We start from the raw sequence: 19,959 nt of genomic DNA on the forward strand, positions 1-19,959 counted from the left end.
GTATCTAGTAAGGACACCAGTCTTTACTCCAAACACATGATAAAGATATATAATAACAGATTTGAAGGTACAATTAAAAGGTGTTGAATATAAGGGTTGGAAATTTTGTATTTTCTTCTTATTCCTGAAAAATATATGAGGAAACTTAACCAAAAGGCTTAACTAGTACTCCAGGGGGTCAAACAAAACCAAAAGTAAATGATTAAGGTATCTGATGCCCACAGAAAAGAGCATTTCAATTCCAATTGCTTCCTGCCACAAGCAAAAGCTTCTGAGTGCCAAGTTATTTCAGTAATGGCTCAAAGAAAAATTAAAAGAATGCTTTATTTAAAAATGTAGAAACAGTAATTTCTTAAGTTTCTTCAGATACTACACTCTGTAATTTCACTGACCCACTACACACAGTGTGGGATAAACAGAATGCATGGTATCTGCATTTCTCAAAGCCTGGCTACTTGGTAAGGGTCTTTGTACCAGTTCTGATTAAGGCACCACACACACACACACACACACACACACACACACACACACACACACACAAAGCCGATTTCAGATAAAGAATGGAAAAAAAAGAAGAGCTGATTTGCAGGTGTGAGACTGTCAGACCCCAAGATGGCTACCAACAATTTATGGAAAGGAAGGGCACAGAAGTTGGGGTGTCCCCAGGCTGACTGGCTTCCTGCAAAGAGACCTCATAAGGGCTTTTTAGTTAATCTAGGGTTTTATACGTCATGTTTGTTAAAAGTGGACAGATTATGTTGACCTAGAAAGTAACTTCTTAGATACAAACGTTGGAACTTATTTACTTGCCATTTCTATTGTTTGCAGCTAATAGTCTTAAAAAGCTACACTTTCATTGCATTTTGTTGGTATCTATGGATTGCATTATGACTATGGCATCTAATTACGGTACTCTACATGAAAGAATTGAGAAACCCTATCTCTTGTGCTTTACAAGATGTTGGAATGTCAAATACCCTTTCCTGTTGTCTGTCTGTTGACACATTCCATTTGTATTTCTCTACTGTATCCATAGTTCTTCATTCTAATACCAATGTTAAAATATGGGATTAGTGTCACTACCTAATTTTTTTCACAAGCTATCAGACAATAAAGCGTGCCTCAATTATTTTCTTTTTTAAAAAAGACTATAAATTGCTAAAGAGCTTAAAATTTTCTGGGTACTGAGATACATTAATTCTGTGGAAAAAGTGCACAACCATTTTACATGGAAACATACCTTACCTATGCTAAAAAGTGAAACCAGGTAAGTGGTCCTAGGAAAGGAAGACTTGATTTCCTCAGTATGTGTGGTCCTTGAAGTCACTAAATTTCAACTGTGTCATGTAAATACTCCTTCCTGCAGTGCAAGCCTAGGTCTTGCTGACTGGCTCCCTGGTTCCATGCATGCTGTGTGATGGGGAAAACAGAGCCAAGGAGGAAACACGACACGGACAAGTTTCTCCTGGGGATTCTGATGAGTCTGCTTTTGTGGTAAAAACCAAACACCTGCACCAAGATACAGATCTTTCTTAATTTTTTTTTTTAAATCAGAATTAATTTGCAGTTTTACAAGGCCAGAATAAAAAGTTCAGCAATATATTCTTTTCTGTGAAGCCACATATTACACATTTTGAGAGAGATAAAGATAACCGAGGCTGTCAGATAAGAGATCTAATAATCAAAGCTCTATAGAGGGTAACTATAAACACTCATGTTAAAAACACATGAGGCCTCAGTCCCACAGATGGCTTCAAAGTGATTTCAGGGGCTCTTTAGGCCCTCAGGAGTAAGTATTGCCTATTTGCAAAATAAATAAGGTGTCCCACACAATGTATGTCCTAACATTTTTCCAGTGCATTTGGTTGTTTCCAGAAAATATATCTGAGATAATGTTCTTTTACCCAACCAGATTAAAGGATCAGAAAAAAAGTCTGGAAGGGCACCTGGGTGGCTCAGTCAGTTAAGCACCTGACTTCGGCTCAGGTCATGATCTCACAGTTCGTGGGTTCGAGCCCCGCGTTGGGCTCTGTGAAGACAGCTCAGAGACTGGATCCTGCTTCAGCTTCTGTGTCTCCCTCTCTCTGTCCCTCCCACATTCACATTCTGTCTCTCTCTCTCAAAAAAAATAAACATTAAAAAAAATTAAAAGAAATAAAAGTCTGGGGAAAGGCTATTCTAAGAGAAGAGATATTTTTCTGAACCACCTGGGACCTGACTCTGCTTTCTGCCCCCAGATGAGGATGTGGCCTTGCTGACCCTGCATCTGATTCAAGAGCCAACTCCTTGCAAGAATTTCCTTAAATGGAAAGGCCTAGCCTCTTTTTTTTTTTTAATTTTTTTTTTCAACATTTATTTATTTTTGGGACAGAGAGAGACAGAGCATGAACGGGGGAGGGGCAGAGAGAGAGGGAGACACAGAATCGGAAACAAGCTCCAGGCTCTGAGCCATCAGCCCAGAGCCTGACGCGGGGCTCGAACTCACGGACCGCGAGATCGTGACCTGGCTGAAGTCGGACGCTTAACCGACTGCGCCACCCAGGCGCCCCAGGCCTAGCCTCTTAAAAGTAAATTCTTCCACAATGGAGATGTAAGCCCTTAATATAGAGCAACTGTATGGTCACAAAATATGACTTTTATTCAGTTCCAGCAGCAGCCAGCCCCATGCAGACACTGCCATAACTGGGGAGAGCCCCAACAGGGAGCAATGTGTAGGAGAAGTGCCACCCCCAGGCATTCAACCTCTGCTCTGCCTGCATGGCCTCCACATTCTGATCACTTTCCATATCCTTGGCTGATTAAAACCAGAATCTGCAATGGAGGCATCTGTTCTCTGTTCCCACAAATCCAAAACCCCTTTAAACACTTCAATTAGCATCAGAAGTGGGTTGAAGATTCCTGCAGCTGGTGCCTTAATCAGAACTGGTACAAAGACCCTTACCAAGTAGCCAGGCTTTGAGAAAGATCTGGAAAAGGGGGAAGGAAAAACAAATAAGCTAGAGATGGCTCAATTCAAGGCAAAAGAGCCTCAGGTCTGGGGTCTATAAGGTCACTGTAGGTTGCTTTCTAGGGAGCATGTCAGTGGAAACCTCTCCCCACAGCCAGGTCCAGTGACTAAACAGCAGGCCCAGTAGAAGGCAGGATGGCCCACAGTGAGACTCCCTGGCTCTTGCTGCCTTCACTAACTAAGAAGCCAAGAACAGTGAGATCCCCGAAGGGAATTAAGCCCAGGGCTCGGGGATGTGCTGCTCAAGCCCTTTTTATCCTGACCAAAAGCATGGGGGAGAGAAGCTCTGTGCTCGCTGATCCCACCCTTCCTATGGAAATGGCTATGGAAGTAGGAGGAGGAAGTTAAATGTGGGGTATTAAATAGAGAATAGAAAAATTTGAGGTAGGATACATTTCATTTTGTTTACAAAATTAAGAAAAAATGATGTCTTTACTGGTTTTACCTGATAAAGTGAGCAAGGGAAAGATTCATGCCAAATGTAACTATTCTAAAATGTCTGTGCTAAAGACCTCTCCTCAGAGGCTAATCTGATGTTAACTTTCTATCACCTGGGATATGTGGATTGAGATCTCAACAAAATACTTCTATTGATGAAAGGGTAAGGGATTCATTTTATTTACTGTATGTTTGATTGAGGAAGATTGATCAGATTCAGGCCTGAATCACTGTAGTATTTTTTTTTTAATCCTTATTGAGAATTTTTTTTTATTCCAGACCTTTTCTTTGATTAGAATTCTGTTTTTCATTATCAGTGCAAAGTCAGCAGGGCATTTGGAAAATAACTTATGTAGAATGTAAAATAAAAAAAACATATATAAACCCAAGATGATTGTGAGCAAGTCTGAGAAGAATAAAGTTGGCCATAGCAAACATAACTGAACAGAATGGGAGCTGGCAATATGCAAAATGTTATGAAAAAAACAACATCCACCAAAACAATTCTACTACCTACAAAACACAAAGACACCCACCCAGGTCTGGGAAACAGGAAGAGACCATTCAGATCATTGTTAGATGAGTTTTGGCTAAATTCTGATTCCCTTTCTTTTCTTTTCTCTTCCTTTTTTTTTTAATGTTTATTTTATTTTTGAGACAGAGAGAGGCAGAGCATGAGTGGGGGAGGGGCAGAGAAAGAGAGACACACACAGAATCAAAAGCAGGCTCCAGGCTCTGAGCTGTCAGCATACAGCCGGACGTGGAGCTTGAACTCGTCAACCGCGAGATCATGACCTGAGCCAAAATCGGATGCTCGACCAAGTGAGCCACCCAGGCGTCCCTGGTTCCCTTTCTTAAAAGAATGGAAGAGAAACTAAAAATGGACGAGCTGAGCCATAGAACTGAGCTCCAGACTAAAGGAGGGAAAACGGAAAGGAAAAAGAAAAGGTGGATTCATTCCAATGCTGCATTTGATTGGTCAACCCTGTTGGTGCTGAGGCAAGTTCACTGGCATTAGAAGGCCACATTTAGAGCAGACAAAACTCTTAGTCATAACCTCCTCTGTGAATTCTACCTGACTGTCTTTGTAGAGTTACTGGCTTCCTTCTTTGGGCTCCCAGATAAACATTTTATCTTTACTTTTATCTAGCCTATCTTGTTACAGTAATAGAATATAGTAGTTAAGAGCCTGGGCACTGAGTCAGGTTGCCTGGTTTTGACTGTTCTTCCCCTTACTACCTATGTAAAAAATAGCAAATTACAGAAACCTAAGCATCTTTTGTGTCAGTTTCCTCATCTGTAAAAAGGGATTAATAATAGTATCTACCACAAGGGGTGCTTTGAAGATTAATGAGATAATACTTGTAAAGCCTTTAGAACACAACTGATGTTATGTATTAAATAAGTTTTGTCATCATTTTTTCATCTGCTTAAAACAGGTATGTGAATGGAGGCATGTCAGAAGGAATGTTTACTGTTGAGCTGAGAAGTTAAAAATATATATATGTTTTTATTCCCAGGACACTCCATGACCCCTAGTATATTGAACTGAACAGTTTGAGCAATCTAACTGAAGTTCTCTATAACTAACCTTTGTGCTGGATATATTTCTCAATGACCTGGTGCTGAGGACATAAGTGGTGAGATAAAAAAGAGGAGGCAGACATTATGGCTGGCCAATTTGTTATCAAAGTTTCCCTCCAATACCGACAATCTTTAAAAAGTGGCTTTATTTTCCTTGGTTTCAGTTCATTTAAAAATCTTGGAATGGGATCACAATTTATAAGGTTTCTACCTCATTCCCATCCTTTCTTCAAAAAGTTTAACATGTTTGCAAGTTTGGAGAACCATCCTGAAAGGATAACGAAAGGGAGCTGAAAACCAGAAGGCTGCCTTCTAGAGAGTAACCTGGGTTGCAGTCTGGAGCTCTGGTGCTGGGTACGTTGAGTGGTGACGAGATGGTGGGCCTACCCCCAAAACCATTCACAGCCCATGAGAAATTAAAAGAATTTTAGACAAAACATCAAAATCTTATATTTTTCTGAAAATCCTAAAAATGACAGTATCGATGGTGTTAGTATTTTCATTGCTTTAGTGTTTCTTAAAAGAAGATAAGGATTTTTTGTTTGTTTCTTTTTAGATAAGTGGTGCTTAGGTGATGCTTGAAGTTGGGATTTTCTACACCTAAAAAACACTGAGGCCAATTCCATGCCACTTGATCCAATGGTTCAAAGAAGAGAAAACCAAGACCCCTAAAATTTTTATCAGCAACATAATACAAACACATGTAGTGTGACAACGTATGCTGTGACATATCAAAAGACCAGTAATGGTAATAAGAAAAAATGTATTGGGGCGCCTGGGTGGCGCAGTCGGTTAAGCGTCCGACTTCAGCCAGGTCACGATCTCGCGGTCCGTGAGTTCGAGCCCCGCGTCGGGCTCTGGGCTGATGGCTCAGAGCCTGGAGACTGTTTCCGATTCTGTGTCTCCCTCTCTCTCTGCCCCTCCCCCGTTCATGCTCTGTCTCTCTCTGTCCCAAAAATAAATAAACGTTGAAAAAAAAAATTTTTTTTAAATAAAAAAAAAAGAAAAAATGTATTAATAAAGCCTTAAAATTAGAATATAAAAATAAATTTATTAAATATAGGAAAATTGGACACATAAACATAAACATTTTTGATCATTTGAAAAATTTTTATTTTTCTGCTCTGTCACTAATGTGGCTCCGTTGCCCAAGTAGCCAGTGCTCACATGAAACAAAAAACAAAAAACACCCTTCATTCCAAATGTGGTTGCTAATAGAGCACCTATAAAAAAGAAGCTGAGCCTGGGTGGCTCAGTTGGTTAAGCGTCTGACTTCAGCTCAGGACATGATCTCATGGTTCTTGAATTTGAGCCTTGTGTTGGTCTCTGTGCTGACAGCTCAGAGCCTGGAGCTTGCTTCAGATTCTGTGTCTCCCTCTTTCTCTGTCCCTCCTCTCCCCCCCCTCAGAAATAAATATTTAAAAAAAAACAGAATCTGGGCTCCTTGATGAGTTGCTGATTTCAAGTTTAGAACAATGAAAATCAAGATGATTTTGCCATTGCTTATTGAAATAAAGCAATGACAGTTTCAAACATACCTGGAAGTGGTTTTCAATAAGGAAAATAAAATCACCTTGAAGAGGCCCCAAATAGTCAAAGTGTGACAGAAGCATCAAGAAGAAAATTACAAGTCAATTGGTACTCATTGAGTCTATAAAAGGCTATGAACCAAAATGATGTTCAAAGGGTCAAATAATATAAAGCACAGCCAAGCAAAGTACTTACTGATGTGAATTAAATAAATGCTGCCTGATTACAAAAACATAAGCCTATGACCACCCATCATGGGCCCAAGGGGCACCATATGTTAAAATGCAACATATGGTGAAATATAATTCTGGTCTTCATGTATATTGCATGTATATCAGAACTAACTGGACTAACAGTCATAAGCCAGAGTCAGGAGTAGACTCAGGGAAAATAGGTTTCTAGAACAGTAGAACACTGTGGGGAGATATTGTTTAGGTACCAATCTGGGAACTGATGCTACCTTCTTTCGCTGGTAGAGTGTGTGGTCTTGTTGACCTTGATTCTGTGTAAGAACTAGGGTGTTTTCATGTTTATAAGCATTTTATTAAATGAAAGTCATGGATAATTAGTTTTCTTGAATGAGTCCCAAATATAAACACCTGTGGTAAAGCAATATATTGTTTGCTTCAGATCTGGCAGCACCTAACACACAGGCAACTGCGTATGCTCATTAGGGAAATATGGCCAAGGGAAGTTTTGTTATGATAGTTTGCATTCACTTCCACCCTCTCTGGTCAAACCATTTCTGCTACATTTCTATATCCCTGGCTAATTAAGTGGAAATTTACAGTGGGAGTGTGTGTTGGGTCTTTATCAATCCATAATTAACATGAAACACTGAAGATTCATTGTAATTAATGAATTCATATAAAAGTGTGAACTGATTTCCCTAAGGTTTTTTTTTTTTTTGCCATTACGTGTTTTCTCAATAACTGATACTGGAAGTAAAATATGCTATACAATATTCTCCTGTGATAAGAACTATTCTAGGGTGTAGAATTTAGGAGCTTTGATCATCCATTGTTCCACAAGTTGGTGAGGTAAGAGCTATTTTTGCATACCAAGAGAAGACTTTATTAAGTTAGTTTTGACAGGTATCTTTACCCGACACCACCCAAAGGTTAGTTACATAAGCAGAGATTAACCAGAAGAGCCATCTTGCCCTGAGCCCATCACCAGATCCCGTGCAATGTGGGTCCTGTCCTGAGCCAAGCATAGTGATGGCAGGGAAGAGTTGTCCTGAAGGCTGCCTGAGGAGCTCACCTGAAGACATGAAGCCTGGGAAAAATAAGTCAGTAACTGCTGAGCGAGGTCTCAAGTTCTATTACAAAGATGAATGCCAGAATAGGACACGAAGGATGGCTAGAAGGGCAGAATAACAAAAGACAAGACAACTTCCCAGAGCGGGAAGTACCAATACAGAAGCCAACATAACCACTACTTTCCATTATCCACACCAATAACACAACCTGGAAATAAGATGCACATGCAAAATATCTAACACACCCTTGACATAAAGTTGCTCAATAAATACTAGTTCTCTTTCTTTCCTCTAATCCCAGTCGTTAGCATTAGAGAATTATTTCAACAAATTTATATCAAGCAGCTTCCATGGATGGTCAAATGCTAGTTAAAGAGACAAAATATTAATTAAACCTAGTTAAATAATCTAGTTAAAAATAATTTAGTTAAAATAATATTGAATAAAATAATACACAAAATACTAGGGAAAAATTGACCACTAAGATGTTTTCTCTATAAAAGTTCTTCTTTGGATAGGTATCTGTCTCCATGTTAATAGTTACAACTTAGAAAACTATGAAAGAAACAAATTTCTCAAATGTCATGTTTTCCAAGAGGAGGAGAGGATATTGAGATAAGAATGGTGTACCTCATATAAGATACCTAAGGTATCTGGGTGGCTCAGTCGGTTAAGTGTCCGACTCTTGATTTTGACTCAGGTAATGATCTCATGGTTCCTGAGTTTGAGCCCCACACTGGGCTCTGCACTGACAGTGCTGAGCCTAGTTGGGATTTTCTCTCTCCCTGTCTCTCTGCCCCACTCGTGCACTCTCTCTATCTCTCTCTCTCTCTCAAAATAAATAAACTTGAAGAAAAATACCTTGTTTGACCCCTAACTATATGGTCAACTAATCTTTGACAAGCAGGAAATAGCCAATGGAAAAAAGACAATGTTGGGAAACACTGGATGGCAAAAAATGGTGCTGGGAAAACTGGATGGCAACATGCAAAAGAATGAAACTGGACCGCTTTCTTACACCAAACACAAAAATAAATTCAAAATGGATGTAATACCCAAATTTGAGACAGGAAAAGATCAAAATCCTACGGTAGAACACAGGCAGCAACCTCTTTGACCTTGCCCACAAGAACTTCTTACTAGAAATGTTGCCAGAGGCAAGGGAAACAAAAGCAAAAATGAACTATTGGGACTTCATCAAAATAAAAAGCTTCTGCACAGTGAAGGAAACAATCAACAAAACTAAAAGGCAGCCTATGGAATAAGAGAAGATATTTGCAAATGATATATCTGATAAAAGGTTAGTATCCAAAATCTATAAAGAACATAGCAAACTCAACACCCAAAAAACAAATAATCTAGTTAAGAAATGGGCAGAAGAATGAACAGACTTCTCCAAAGAAGACATACAGATGGCTAACAGACACAGGAAAGATGCTCAACATCAGTCATCATCAGGAAAATACAAATCAAAACCATGATGAGATACCACTTCACTCCTGCCAGAATAGCTAAAATTAACAATACAAGAAACAGGTGTTGGCGAGGGCGTAGAGAAAGGGAAACCCTCTTGTATTGATGGTGGGAATACAAACTGGTGCAGCCACTCTTGAGAACAGTATGGAGATTCCTTAAAAAGTTAAAAATAAACTACCCTATGATCCAGCAATTGTACTACTAGGTATTTACCCAAAGGATATAAAAATACAGGTTTGAAGGAGTACATGCACCTGATGTTTATAGCATCTTTATCAACAATAGCAAAGCTATGGAGAGAGCCCAAATATTATCCATCAATTGATGAATGGATAAAGAAGATGTGTACACACACACACACACACACACACACACACACACACACACACACCATTGAATATTACTCAGACATCAAAAAGAATGAAATCTTGTCATTTGCAAGGATGTTGATGGAGCTAGAGTGTATTATGCTAAGCAAAAGATGTCAGAGAAAGACAAATACCATATGATTTCACTCATATGTTGAATTTAAGAAACAAATGGAGGGGCGCCTGGGTGGCGCAGTCGGTTAAGCATCCGACTTCAGCCAGGTCACGATCTCGCGGTCCGGGAGTTCGAGCCCCGCGTCAAGCTCTGGGCTGATGGCTCAGAGCCTGGAGCCTGTTTCCGATTCTGTGTCTCCCTCTCTCTCTGCCCCTCCCCCATTCATGCGCTGTCTCTCTCTGTCCCAAAAATAAATAAACGTTGAAAAAAAAATGAAAAAAAAAAAAAAGAAACAAATGGATGAATATATGGGAGGGATAAAAGAGAGAGGTAAACAAACCATGGAGGGAGGTGGGTGGGGGTTGGGTTAGATAAGTAATGGATATTAAGGAGGGCACTTGTTACAAGAAACACTGGGTGTTGTATATAAGTGATGAATTATTGAATTATACTCCTAAGTCCAATATTGCACTGTATGTTAATTAACTAGAATTTAAATACAAAATTGAAAAATAACAACAAAAAAAAGGCCTTATTCACTGCCATGAACTAATATATAAAGTGCCAATGATTTTAGTGTTTCTACACTGCATGTATGGAATATTCTAATCCAACATGAAGGTTTATTGAAGTAAGTTGCCTCAAAAAAAAAGATCTGTGCATGCCATCTTTCTCACATCCATTACCCTCCATTACTCAGGTGTCTCTTCCATTTTGGACACCTGTCTAGTTTACTCAGGTGTAAGGAGACAGACCCTATGGTAGTTGTACTTTGCAGGAAGTATATAATTTATGAGTAGTTCATTGTTTGCTTTGGAGAAGGAATATGTTCAAGGATGCCAGTTTCAAAACCATTTTACTATTTATTGTGTTCTTTGGTTTTTCCTTTTCCTTATCAAACATTTGTGCAAGATCTACATAAGTAGGTTAGGAATACATCCAATGGAACCTTCTGAAATATAGCCAGAAAATAGGTCACACTAAATCATAGCAAAGGTGGGTGGTCAAGTACCACAACACTACAACAGAAACACATGTGCAGACACAGACACACACACACACACACACACACACACACACGAATGAAATCTTACATTTGAAAGACAGCAGGTGCCAGTCAAAAAGTATGCTCGACAAAAACACTGAAAAATATATACTAAACTTTAGATTAAAATAACTGGGATTAGCTGTGCACTTTATATAATGTATTCATAGCTTTAAGACTTTGTAAGCTGCCTATTTTTTCAAATACCACCTTTTCAATTAAAAGGGTGCTTACTTCTAATGGAAGAATTCATTACAATAAATCAGATGAGATTTTTGCACTCTTATCCAGAGTGATTTTATGCTCAAAAGCTCAATAACATTGAAAAAACTATTATATTTAAGACATTTTTGGCATTAAAGGAAGGGTAAAGTTGCCTTAAAACAGTCCTTTTTGGTTCAAAAAGCAAATAATTGGGAGAAAAAAATAAAGGAAACAAAAACCCTAAAATGAGTAAAAATGTAGACTCTATTGAAGGAACTGCAGCTTTATACTTCATTTCACTGAAACTAAATAGGCATCCTCTGTTCTGTAGAATGACTGGATTAGGCTGCCAAGTTAGCCCGAATTTTATTTACAGTTTTCACTGCTATGATTCAGCAATTGTCCATTACTCTCAAATAATCAAGGTATGGTGGAAAATATAGCCACATTGTGGTTCCAGCTCTTGAGAGCACAACCCCTGGCATATGCAATTTACACAAAGAGAAATACTGGAATGAATTTGAACTTTTGTATGCTTGAAAACTAAAGCATATTCAGTGTAAACAGGGACAATTCACAATGCTCTGAACCAAATTACCAGATTCCATGAATTCCTTCTGGTTAGTTGTCAAACATTTTGGGGAAGAATCCATACTTGAAGTCCAAATGAAGAATAAGGGATAAGTAATAGCTACCAGAAATATATTTTGGAAATGTAGTATTCACAGTACTTCCTGCCAGAGAACTTCTCACGGCAATTTAGAAATGCTAAAATGTTACCTTCATAAGGAAAAACTCATTTAATGTAAATATATGATGTTTTCCTCACATTTGACAAAGTGTACCAAACTTAAAGTCAATCTATAGAGGAGAGTAGATGTTCTTTTTGGTCATCATTTATGAAACAAACAGTAATATAAACATGACTGAACCACACATCACAGTTAAGAGGAATGAAGTCCTGATTAAACATCTGGATCTCTTTAATAGCAACTTCAATATAATCATCAGTAACCACAGAGCTTTGAAATATTAGAATAAGAATGTGTGATCCCAAGCAAAGCTTTAGATGAACACCTCTAGCTCCATTCAGGGTTTGGAGTTGGGAATTCAACAAATAATAGAGTATGAGCTGAAAAAGCACTGACATTCCAGCACCTGTTGCTCATTAACTGAATCCACTTGGACAAGGAATTATACCTTTTGGCACTTAGGTTGCTTATCCTTGAAGCAGGGATAATACTACTCATGTGGCCTCATTCACACAGAATTGTAGCACCAAAGCCAGCAGCAGCACAGCAGTAGTAAAAGAGAAAGTAATAATATGGCTTTCATTTTCTGAGTGTTTATTCTGTGCCATGGACTAAAAACAACATGGTGAGCATAGGCATGCCATCATTTGTAGACAAGGAAGCTGAGGCTTAGAGGGCAAAACTTGCACAAGGTTGCATATGTACTGCTGGCAGAATCCAAGTGTGAACACAAACTACTCTGACTCTGGAGGTCATGATCTGATTCACATCTCAAATGCATTCCCATGTGTCATCTAATGAGGTATTGATGGTACACTGTAAATGGCAAAGCACCACAGTAATGCAATGTGTTATTACTGCCATTTTTTAAAGTTTTTAAAATGTATTTTCTTCTGAATATATAATACTATTCTTAGCAAGAGCCCATTAATTCAAGAAATTAAGGGAAAAGCATGAATGAATATGCAACTTGTCACCTAAAACATGGAAAATAAGTTTAAAATAGAGGTGATGGTGGTGTCATTTCGTACATTTGTACATTCACACACATCCACACAAAGTCTCAACCTGCAAACATCAAGTATCTCTCAAAATGCCAATGGAAGTTGCTGGAATCATTAAAAATCCAGGAGATTTGTTGTGTATGGGTCATGACTCCCCAAGTCCATACTGACACCCTGGCAGTCTGCTCACAGAAGGTTATTAGAGACATAGGACAAGCATGTTAGGCTGCAAATAGTCAGTGGCCAAGCCTCCCAGGGATAACAAAGGGCAGCAAGTTAGCAAAGCTGAAGCTTTAGCCTCCTTGTTGGCAGCAAAAAACAATTACAGGGAACTGGAAAAGTAACAAAGGCATATCAACCATCTCCACACTGTCCTAGTTTTTCTAAGCACTTAAAACAGACAAAAGATTCCATTTACCAAGGACAGGTAAACTAATTTATAGTTAAATTCACACGCTATTTACTTGCAAACACTCTTTTCTCAGAAATAGGTTCAGTCCTGAGTGAAATAGAAAAAAACAGAAAAAAGTGACCTCTATACTTCCCTTCTACATTTCTCCTTTTCTGAAATTGTCCTCATTCCTCCTAGGGCCTCCACATGCTATACCTAGCTGATCCCATCACAGACAACAAGGACCCAAATGTTTATGACCACCTCCATTCTCCCTTTGTGTTACTGCTCTTTGTTTCTTCCAGAAGAGATGAAATAAAACCCAAAGGCCAGAATGTACAGGTACACAGATTAAACACTGCATGTTTTCAAGTGGTACTTTCACATCATTCCCTTCTCAGAAGTGATCTCACCTTCATCCTGGATATGTGCAGTGCACAATCTATACAGCCATACTCAGTTAGACCTACATACAGATCCAAAATCAGAACAGGCATAAAGAATTTTAGTCATTCATCTGTTCATTCACTTATTCAACTCAATAAATAATTATTGTATCTAGCATGTGCCAGACACTGATGGGTCCTGGGCAAATACAAGTAAATAATAATGTACAATCCCTGCCCTCAAGGAACTCACAGTCTAGACATGTCAACAATAAGTAACATTACAGAGTAGAGCATGCTAGCCATGGGACAGGAGGGAATTCTTATGCAGTCCTGGCATCAGGGAAGGAAAGGAGGGCCTTACCACATTTGGGTTGACCTTATGTCGAAAGCATGTGATGTTCACCACGTATGGCCAATCATCAGGCTCCATCAGCACCCCAGCAGCATGAGCACATGTGACATGGAAGGAGGCTGGGCAACGGCCATAGGAACACTGGATGCAGGCTCCAGAGACCTTCTTGACCCGGTGTCTGCAGAAGATGCATTTCTGTAGGGTGAAAATGAAGAATATCAATTCAAACTCTGTAACTCAGCTTATTTCCACACTTCAGAGAATAATAGCTATTAGAGATGCAGAAAACTGATCACATCAACAAGTCCTGGCCCTCCAGGGGCCCTAGTGGTGAGAGCAACTGTGAAAATATAAGTCATGTACTTCTAATGAAACGCACTGCTATGGTCACATACTACCAAACACATGTTGAAACATCTGTGGTTAAGAAAGCCAAAGCCTTTTGCATATGCTTCTCCAGTCACAGTGAGGAAAAGCCCCCAGGGTGCTCCTATAAATCACCCATGAATGCTTAAGTTACCTCCCTTTTACCTCCTGCATGGCAGGACTTTTTGTACATCAAGAGATAGAATATGGGTTTGGAATACAGGTACCTACTCTCCTAAGTTAGATGAAGTCTTCAGAAATATCCAAAATAGCACACAGATGGTCTAATTTTTCTATTTACAAGGAACTGTGTTAAATGGCCCAATGTGGAAAATAGGGGCTCAAGTGCTTAATAATACACATCTGAACCCTACATGACTGACACAAAAATATGCTTCCCAAAGTAAGAAAGTTGAAAATCACCCCAAAGGGCATGATTTTGTTGAGTATTCATAGCTGACTATGCCTGAAGAGAGAATGAAAATAAAAACAGCAATCTAAAAACTACCACAGTCTAAAAATTAAATCACATACAGTTGGCCCTAGACATTATTAGTATATTTGTTATGAAAGATGAGAAAAATCAAACAGCTTCACTATATGTACAATTAGTAAATACTTAAGGACTAGAAACAGTGGGTGTAGAATAAGGTTCAGAAAGCAGAAGAAACAGAATGATCTAAAAGCTTGACTTTTCATTCCTATGAATAAAAAGGGTCTGCAATCTGATCAAATGCTGGTGTGCTCTTTTATAGGAACATTTTCCTTCCTGGGACAGGAACGGTACTTAAACTCAATGTCTTTTGGGGATTGTAATATTTTATCACAGACCTTAAGAATCAATGTGCACTTAACTTTTCACTCTTCTTTGCCTTCACATCCGATCAGCAACTTCAGTCTTACAGATTCTGTACCTTAATCTTGCTCTGATCTTTCCCTATCCATCTATATCAACTGCCACTGCCTCTGCTCGTGGTACCCAGCATAGGAGTGTCCTCCTAACCGGTCTTTTATTTCATTCCACTTCAATCATCCTCCCCAGGAAAAGGCCAGTGATCTCTTTACAACATAAATCTAAGGTCAGCCCCCTGCTTAAATGTCCTTCAATGGCTTCTCCTTATCTCCAAAATATTCCAGAAAAAAAGGAACAGCATGAGATGGAAGAGGAAACCTTAGAAAAGGCTCTTATGGTCCATATGAGCAGTCTTATTTCTCACTAGTCCCCATAGGGGCTCTACACTTCAGGCATTTATCTGATCTCCCTATACATCTAGATTCAATATACAATGAAGCATTTTTAAAGTGGGGGTTAAGAATGTGGCTTAGCTGATTTAAAAACTACACACAAACACACAGAACTGAAACAAGATCCATTATAATCTGAATAAAAGCATTATTGAATATCTTGATGTCTTGGCAATTCTTGTTATCAGTTTCAATACATTCTTGGTAATTCTTGGTAGTATTTTTTTTAATACTTATTTTTGAGAGAGTAAGGGGGAGAGGGAGACAGAGAAAGAGAGAGAGAGAGAGACAGAGACAGAGAGAGAGAAAGGGAGTGGCAGAGAGATACAGGGAGACACAGAATCTGAAGCAGGCTCCAGGCTCTGAGCTGTCAGCACAGAGCCCAATGCAGGGCTCAAAATTATGAACTGTGACATCATGACCTAAGCTGAAGTCGGATGCTTAACCGACTGAGTCACCCAGATGCCCTGTTATTTTGGAATCTTTTTGCCAATTCCAATCTTTTGAAATGTGATGGCAGATATAATAGCAAAAATTCATAACAGGAGCCCCAGGCATAATCAATCTTTTAAGAGCCTAATCATACTACCTAGATGTCAGCATTTGAGTAAGTTCAGATAATGACAGATATGAAAGGAGAAACTGTTTCTTATTTTCCTAATAGGATTTTTTAAAAGTAGGAAAGAGTATTGTAATTTAGCTAATTAATGAATTGGTAACTCCAGCCTCTTCCATCATTAGCTTCCTCATTAAACAGAGACCTTCCAGAAAAGGTGAAGGAGGAGTGCATGGGTGGCTCAGTCGAGAGTCTGACTCTAGATTTCAGTTCAGGTCATAATCCCAGGGTCATGGGACCAAGCCCCATGTCAGGCTCTGTACTGAATGTGGAGCCTGCTTGGGACTCTCTCTCTCCCTCTGCTCCTCCCCCCACTTGCACACATGCACACACAATCTTTCTCTCTCTCTCAAAAAGTTTTTTAGGGGCACCTAAGTGGCTCAGTCAGGTGAGCATCAAACTTCACCTCAGATCATGATCTCACAGTTCATGAGTTTGAGCCTTCATTGGGCTCTCTGCTGTCAGCATGGAGCCTGCTTTGGATTCCACTTTGGATCCTCTGTCTCCCTCTCTCTCTGCCCCTCCCCTGCTCTCTATCTCTCTCTCTCTCTCTCTCAAAAAAAAAAAAAAAAGAAAAAAGAAAAAAGAAAGAAATAAAAAGTTTTTTTTAAAAAGGCAAAGGAAACAGAGATAATACACTTAATCCCAGTGAGGATTCAATCCTTGGAATCTAATAAGGGAAGGGCCCTCTTTTCCCCCAGAGGCAGTCATCTCTAAGGATACAACTTTATCTTTTGCAAAATCAATCTAACTTCAGACTAGCATAATTTGATGCTTTGGAAGATGTTTATTCATAGAGTTGGAAAGTTTGACTTAAACATCAAGCAGGTTCTTGAGGAGATAAATACATAAAACCAAGTAGGGGAGCCATTCTGTATCTTATAGTATAGCCTATGTTACATTTCCAAACCGCATTTTCACTTGCTGACTACTAAACCAGTTATTCTGTACCCTGGATGAAATGTCTATGGCAATCTGACACCTACACAATGTCTTAGCTACAGAATTTAATTCAGCAGGGCAAAGACAAGGACAAATAGATACTTCTTAAGAAATGTTACAGTGGAATAAGCACTATGAAAGAAGTAGAGACAAAGTGCTATGTGGAACCAGAATGACTGTGCAATGAGTCATGCTTGTAGGCAAGACAGGGAAGAAGGCCTTCAGGAAACACATTGCTGATTGGATCAAGATGGTAGAGTCAGCCTGTGTTACAAACTTCCCAGCTTCAACCCCTAAGTAAAGATAAAGGAAAAAGAGTGAAACCCTAATAGTACTGACTATCAAGAAAAGGTGTAACTAACCCCAGGGAGCAAATCCCCAGAAAACAGTAGATATCTCTGAGGAGACAGTTCTGGTAAGGCCAGTGCCAAGAGTGGAAGCAAACACCTAAAAGACAAGCTACCCACTGTCAGACCAGCCCATGGCCCATCCTGCCCCAATTATCATCAGCAGGTGAGGTCATCCTATCTGATCTGAATCTGAGTCCTGTGATCTGACCCATCATTCACCAACAAGACAAGTAGATTTTCATTTGGGCTGAGAAAAGAAAAAGTACACCCACGATGTGCAACCAAAATACAATCAGACATTTTAAAAACCAGAAACATTTGAAGGAAAACAAAAATAAATGAGAGGTGCTATGATTATTACCAAATAGAAGAATATCTGACCTAAGGAGTCAGGTAAGTGAAAGCAGATGAGTTTAAAAGAGGTACAGTACAGATGATGATACAGATTCCAAAATATATCCCATCAATTAAAAAAAAAAATGAACAACTACATAGCTCTAAGACATTCAAAATATCATTGTTAAAAAGAATCAAGATGGAGTGCCTGGGTGACGCAGTAGGTTAAGCGTCCAACTCTTGATTTCAGCTCAGGTCATGATCTCACGGTTTATGGTTCAAGCCCCACGTCAGGCTCCACACTGACAGCACAGAGCCTGCTTGGAATTCTCTCTCCCTCTCTCTCTCTCTCTGCCCCTCCCCTACTCATGCTCGCTCTCTCTCTCTCAAAATAAATAAACATTAAAAAAGAAGAATCAAGGCCCAAGGCAGAGGGTGGCAGCAGGCAGGCAGACAGGCAGGCAGGCTGGCAGGGGCATGGGTGAAGCGCAGCACCCGCTGGGCTTGGGACTTGTGGAGCAGGCTCTTGAGGCTCCCAGCTGCAGCCACTGGCATCTATGGCCATACCACCCTGAACACGCCAGATCTCCTCTGATCTCGGAAGCTAAGCAAGGCCGGGCCTGGTTAGTACTTGGATGGGAGACCACCTGGGAATACCAGGTGCTGTAGGCTTTTGCCTTTGGCCTCCTTGACCTCTCCTTTGGCCCCCCACCCCCCACCCGTCCCTCTCTCCCCAGGGAGCGTGGCTCCTGGGGCCAAACACACCCCAGCCACTGCTCCCTCAGCCCCTCCCCAGCGGCCAGCAAAGCGGCCTGGCCAGGCCCCGCCCCGCCCCGCCCGCACACCCCACCCCATTTCACAAGGGGCACGCTCCCCGCACCCAGCCAAATCCCACTGCACCGGGCTGGAAGCCACACCCAAGCTTTGCACCTTTCCTGACACACCACCCACACCCGCACCCGCACCCGCACCCGCACGGAGGGGGCGGTGCGGTGCGGGTGGGACCGGGGGTTGGCGCCTGGGGGCTGGAGGGTGGGGGTTGGGTGGGTAAATAAAAAAAAAAAAAAAAAGAAAAAGAAAAAAAAAAGAAAAAGAAGAATCAAGATGTATTGGATTACATCCCAAATTAGCAACTGGAAGATGGAGCCTATAGAACAGAGAAGAAAATATCAAAATAAGTAAAATAGAACACAAATGCTAACCAGTTTGGTAAAATCCAGATATTCTATTATCTTTCCAAAAGGCATTTTAGAGGAATAAAAACAGACAAAATAACAGAAATTTTTTCCAGACCTGAAAAAAAAGCCCAACAGGTAGAATCAAGTAAAAAAACCAAAAAAACAAAAAAAAAAAAAAAAGAAAAAAGAAAACAAAAGAAAAGAAAAAAGAATCACCTAAACACATCTTAGACTTCAAAATAAAAAGAGAAAATCCCAAAATCTTCCAGAAAAGAAAAGAGAAAAATAAGATTACCATCAGATCTCTAATTTGCAAAAGTGAATGTTAAAAGACAATGAAGCAATGTCTTTGGTTTCTGGAAGAAAATTAAATTTGGTCTATATTCAGCCTAGTTATCATTCAAATGTGAGGGCAAACAGAGGAATTTTTCCTTCTTCTTTCATAAACAAGGATCAGAAGTGTGAAGTGAAGAACAACCAAAATGCTAAATATGTAGATAAGTCTAAATGAATATTGACTTTATGCACAATAATAGTAATGTCTTCTGGGTTTCAAATATAGAGAACATGAACAGATGACAACTAAAGCGTATAAGAAACAAACGGTAAAAGTGACATTTAAAATGTTCTAAGGTTCTTGAGTTGTTTGGGACAAGGGTGAAAGTACCAATTAACTTATAGTGTGAAAAACGAAACAGAATAAGGAAAAATAATAAATTCAAACAAAGGCATGAAAGGAAGGAAACAGAAGCAGCACAGACAGGAGTAAAGGGAAAGCATATTGTAATCTGGCAGAACTGAACTCAAATATGCCAGTATGTTATGTGTAAACAGACTAAACTTTATAGACTATGGGTAGCAAACTTTTTCTTACAGTGCCAGATAATAAATGTTTTAGGCTTGTGTAGTATATAGTCCCAATTGCAACCACTCAATTCTGCCATTGTAGCACAAAAGCAGCCATGGATAATCTGCAAATGATGAGTGTCATTGTGTTCCAGTAAAACTTT

At 39.6% G+C, this 19,959-nt stretch overlaps 1 protein-coding gene and 1 non-coding gene across 15 annotated transcripts in view; one reads left to right on the plus strand and one right to left on the minus strand.

Annotated features, from left to right (window-relative positions):
• Positions 1-19,959, minus strand: part of KDM4C (lysine demethylase 4C) — a 444,753-nt gene that overhangs the window by 51,211 nt on the left and 373,583 nt on the right. For all 14 annotated transcript variants that reach the window (XM_047829319.1, XM_047829318.1, XM_047829309.1 and 11 more), the window contains one exon: positions 13,926-14,111. In XM_047829319.1, the coding sequence (XP_047685275.1) occupies positions 13,926-14,111 (186 nt within the window). The remainder of the gene's footprint in view (positions 1-13,925; positions 14,112-19,959) is intronic.
• LOC125151010 (5S ribosomal RNA) lies at positions 18,325-18,443 on the plus strand. Its single transcript, XR_007146574.1, has one exon. It is a non-coding gene; the product is annotated as a 5S ribosomal RNA (ribosomal RNA).

This window comes from Prionailurus viverrinus, chromosome D4, assembly GCF_022837055.1.
Source record: "Prionailurus viverrinus isolate Anna chromosome D4, UM_Priviv_1.0, whole genome shotgun sequence".
NCBI classification, from domain to species: domain Eukaryota; kingdom Metazoa; phylum Chordata; class Mammalia; order Carnivora; family Felidae; genus Prionailurus; species Prionailurus viverrinus.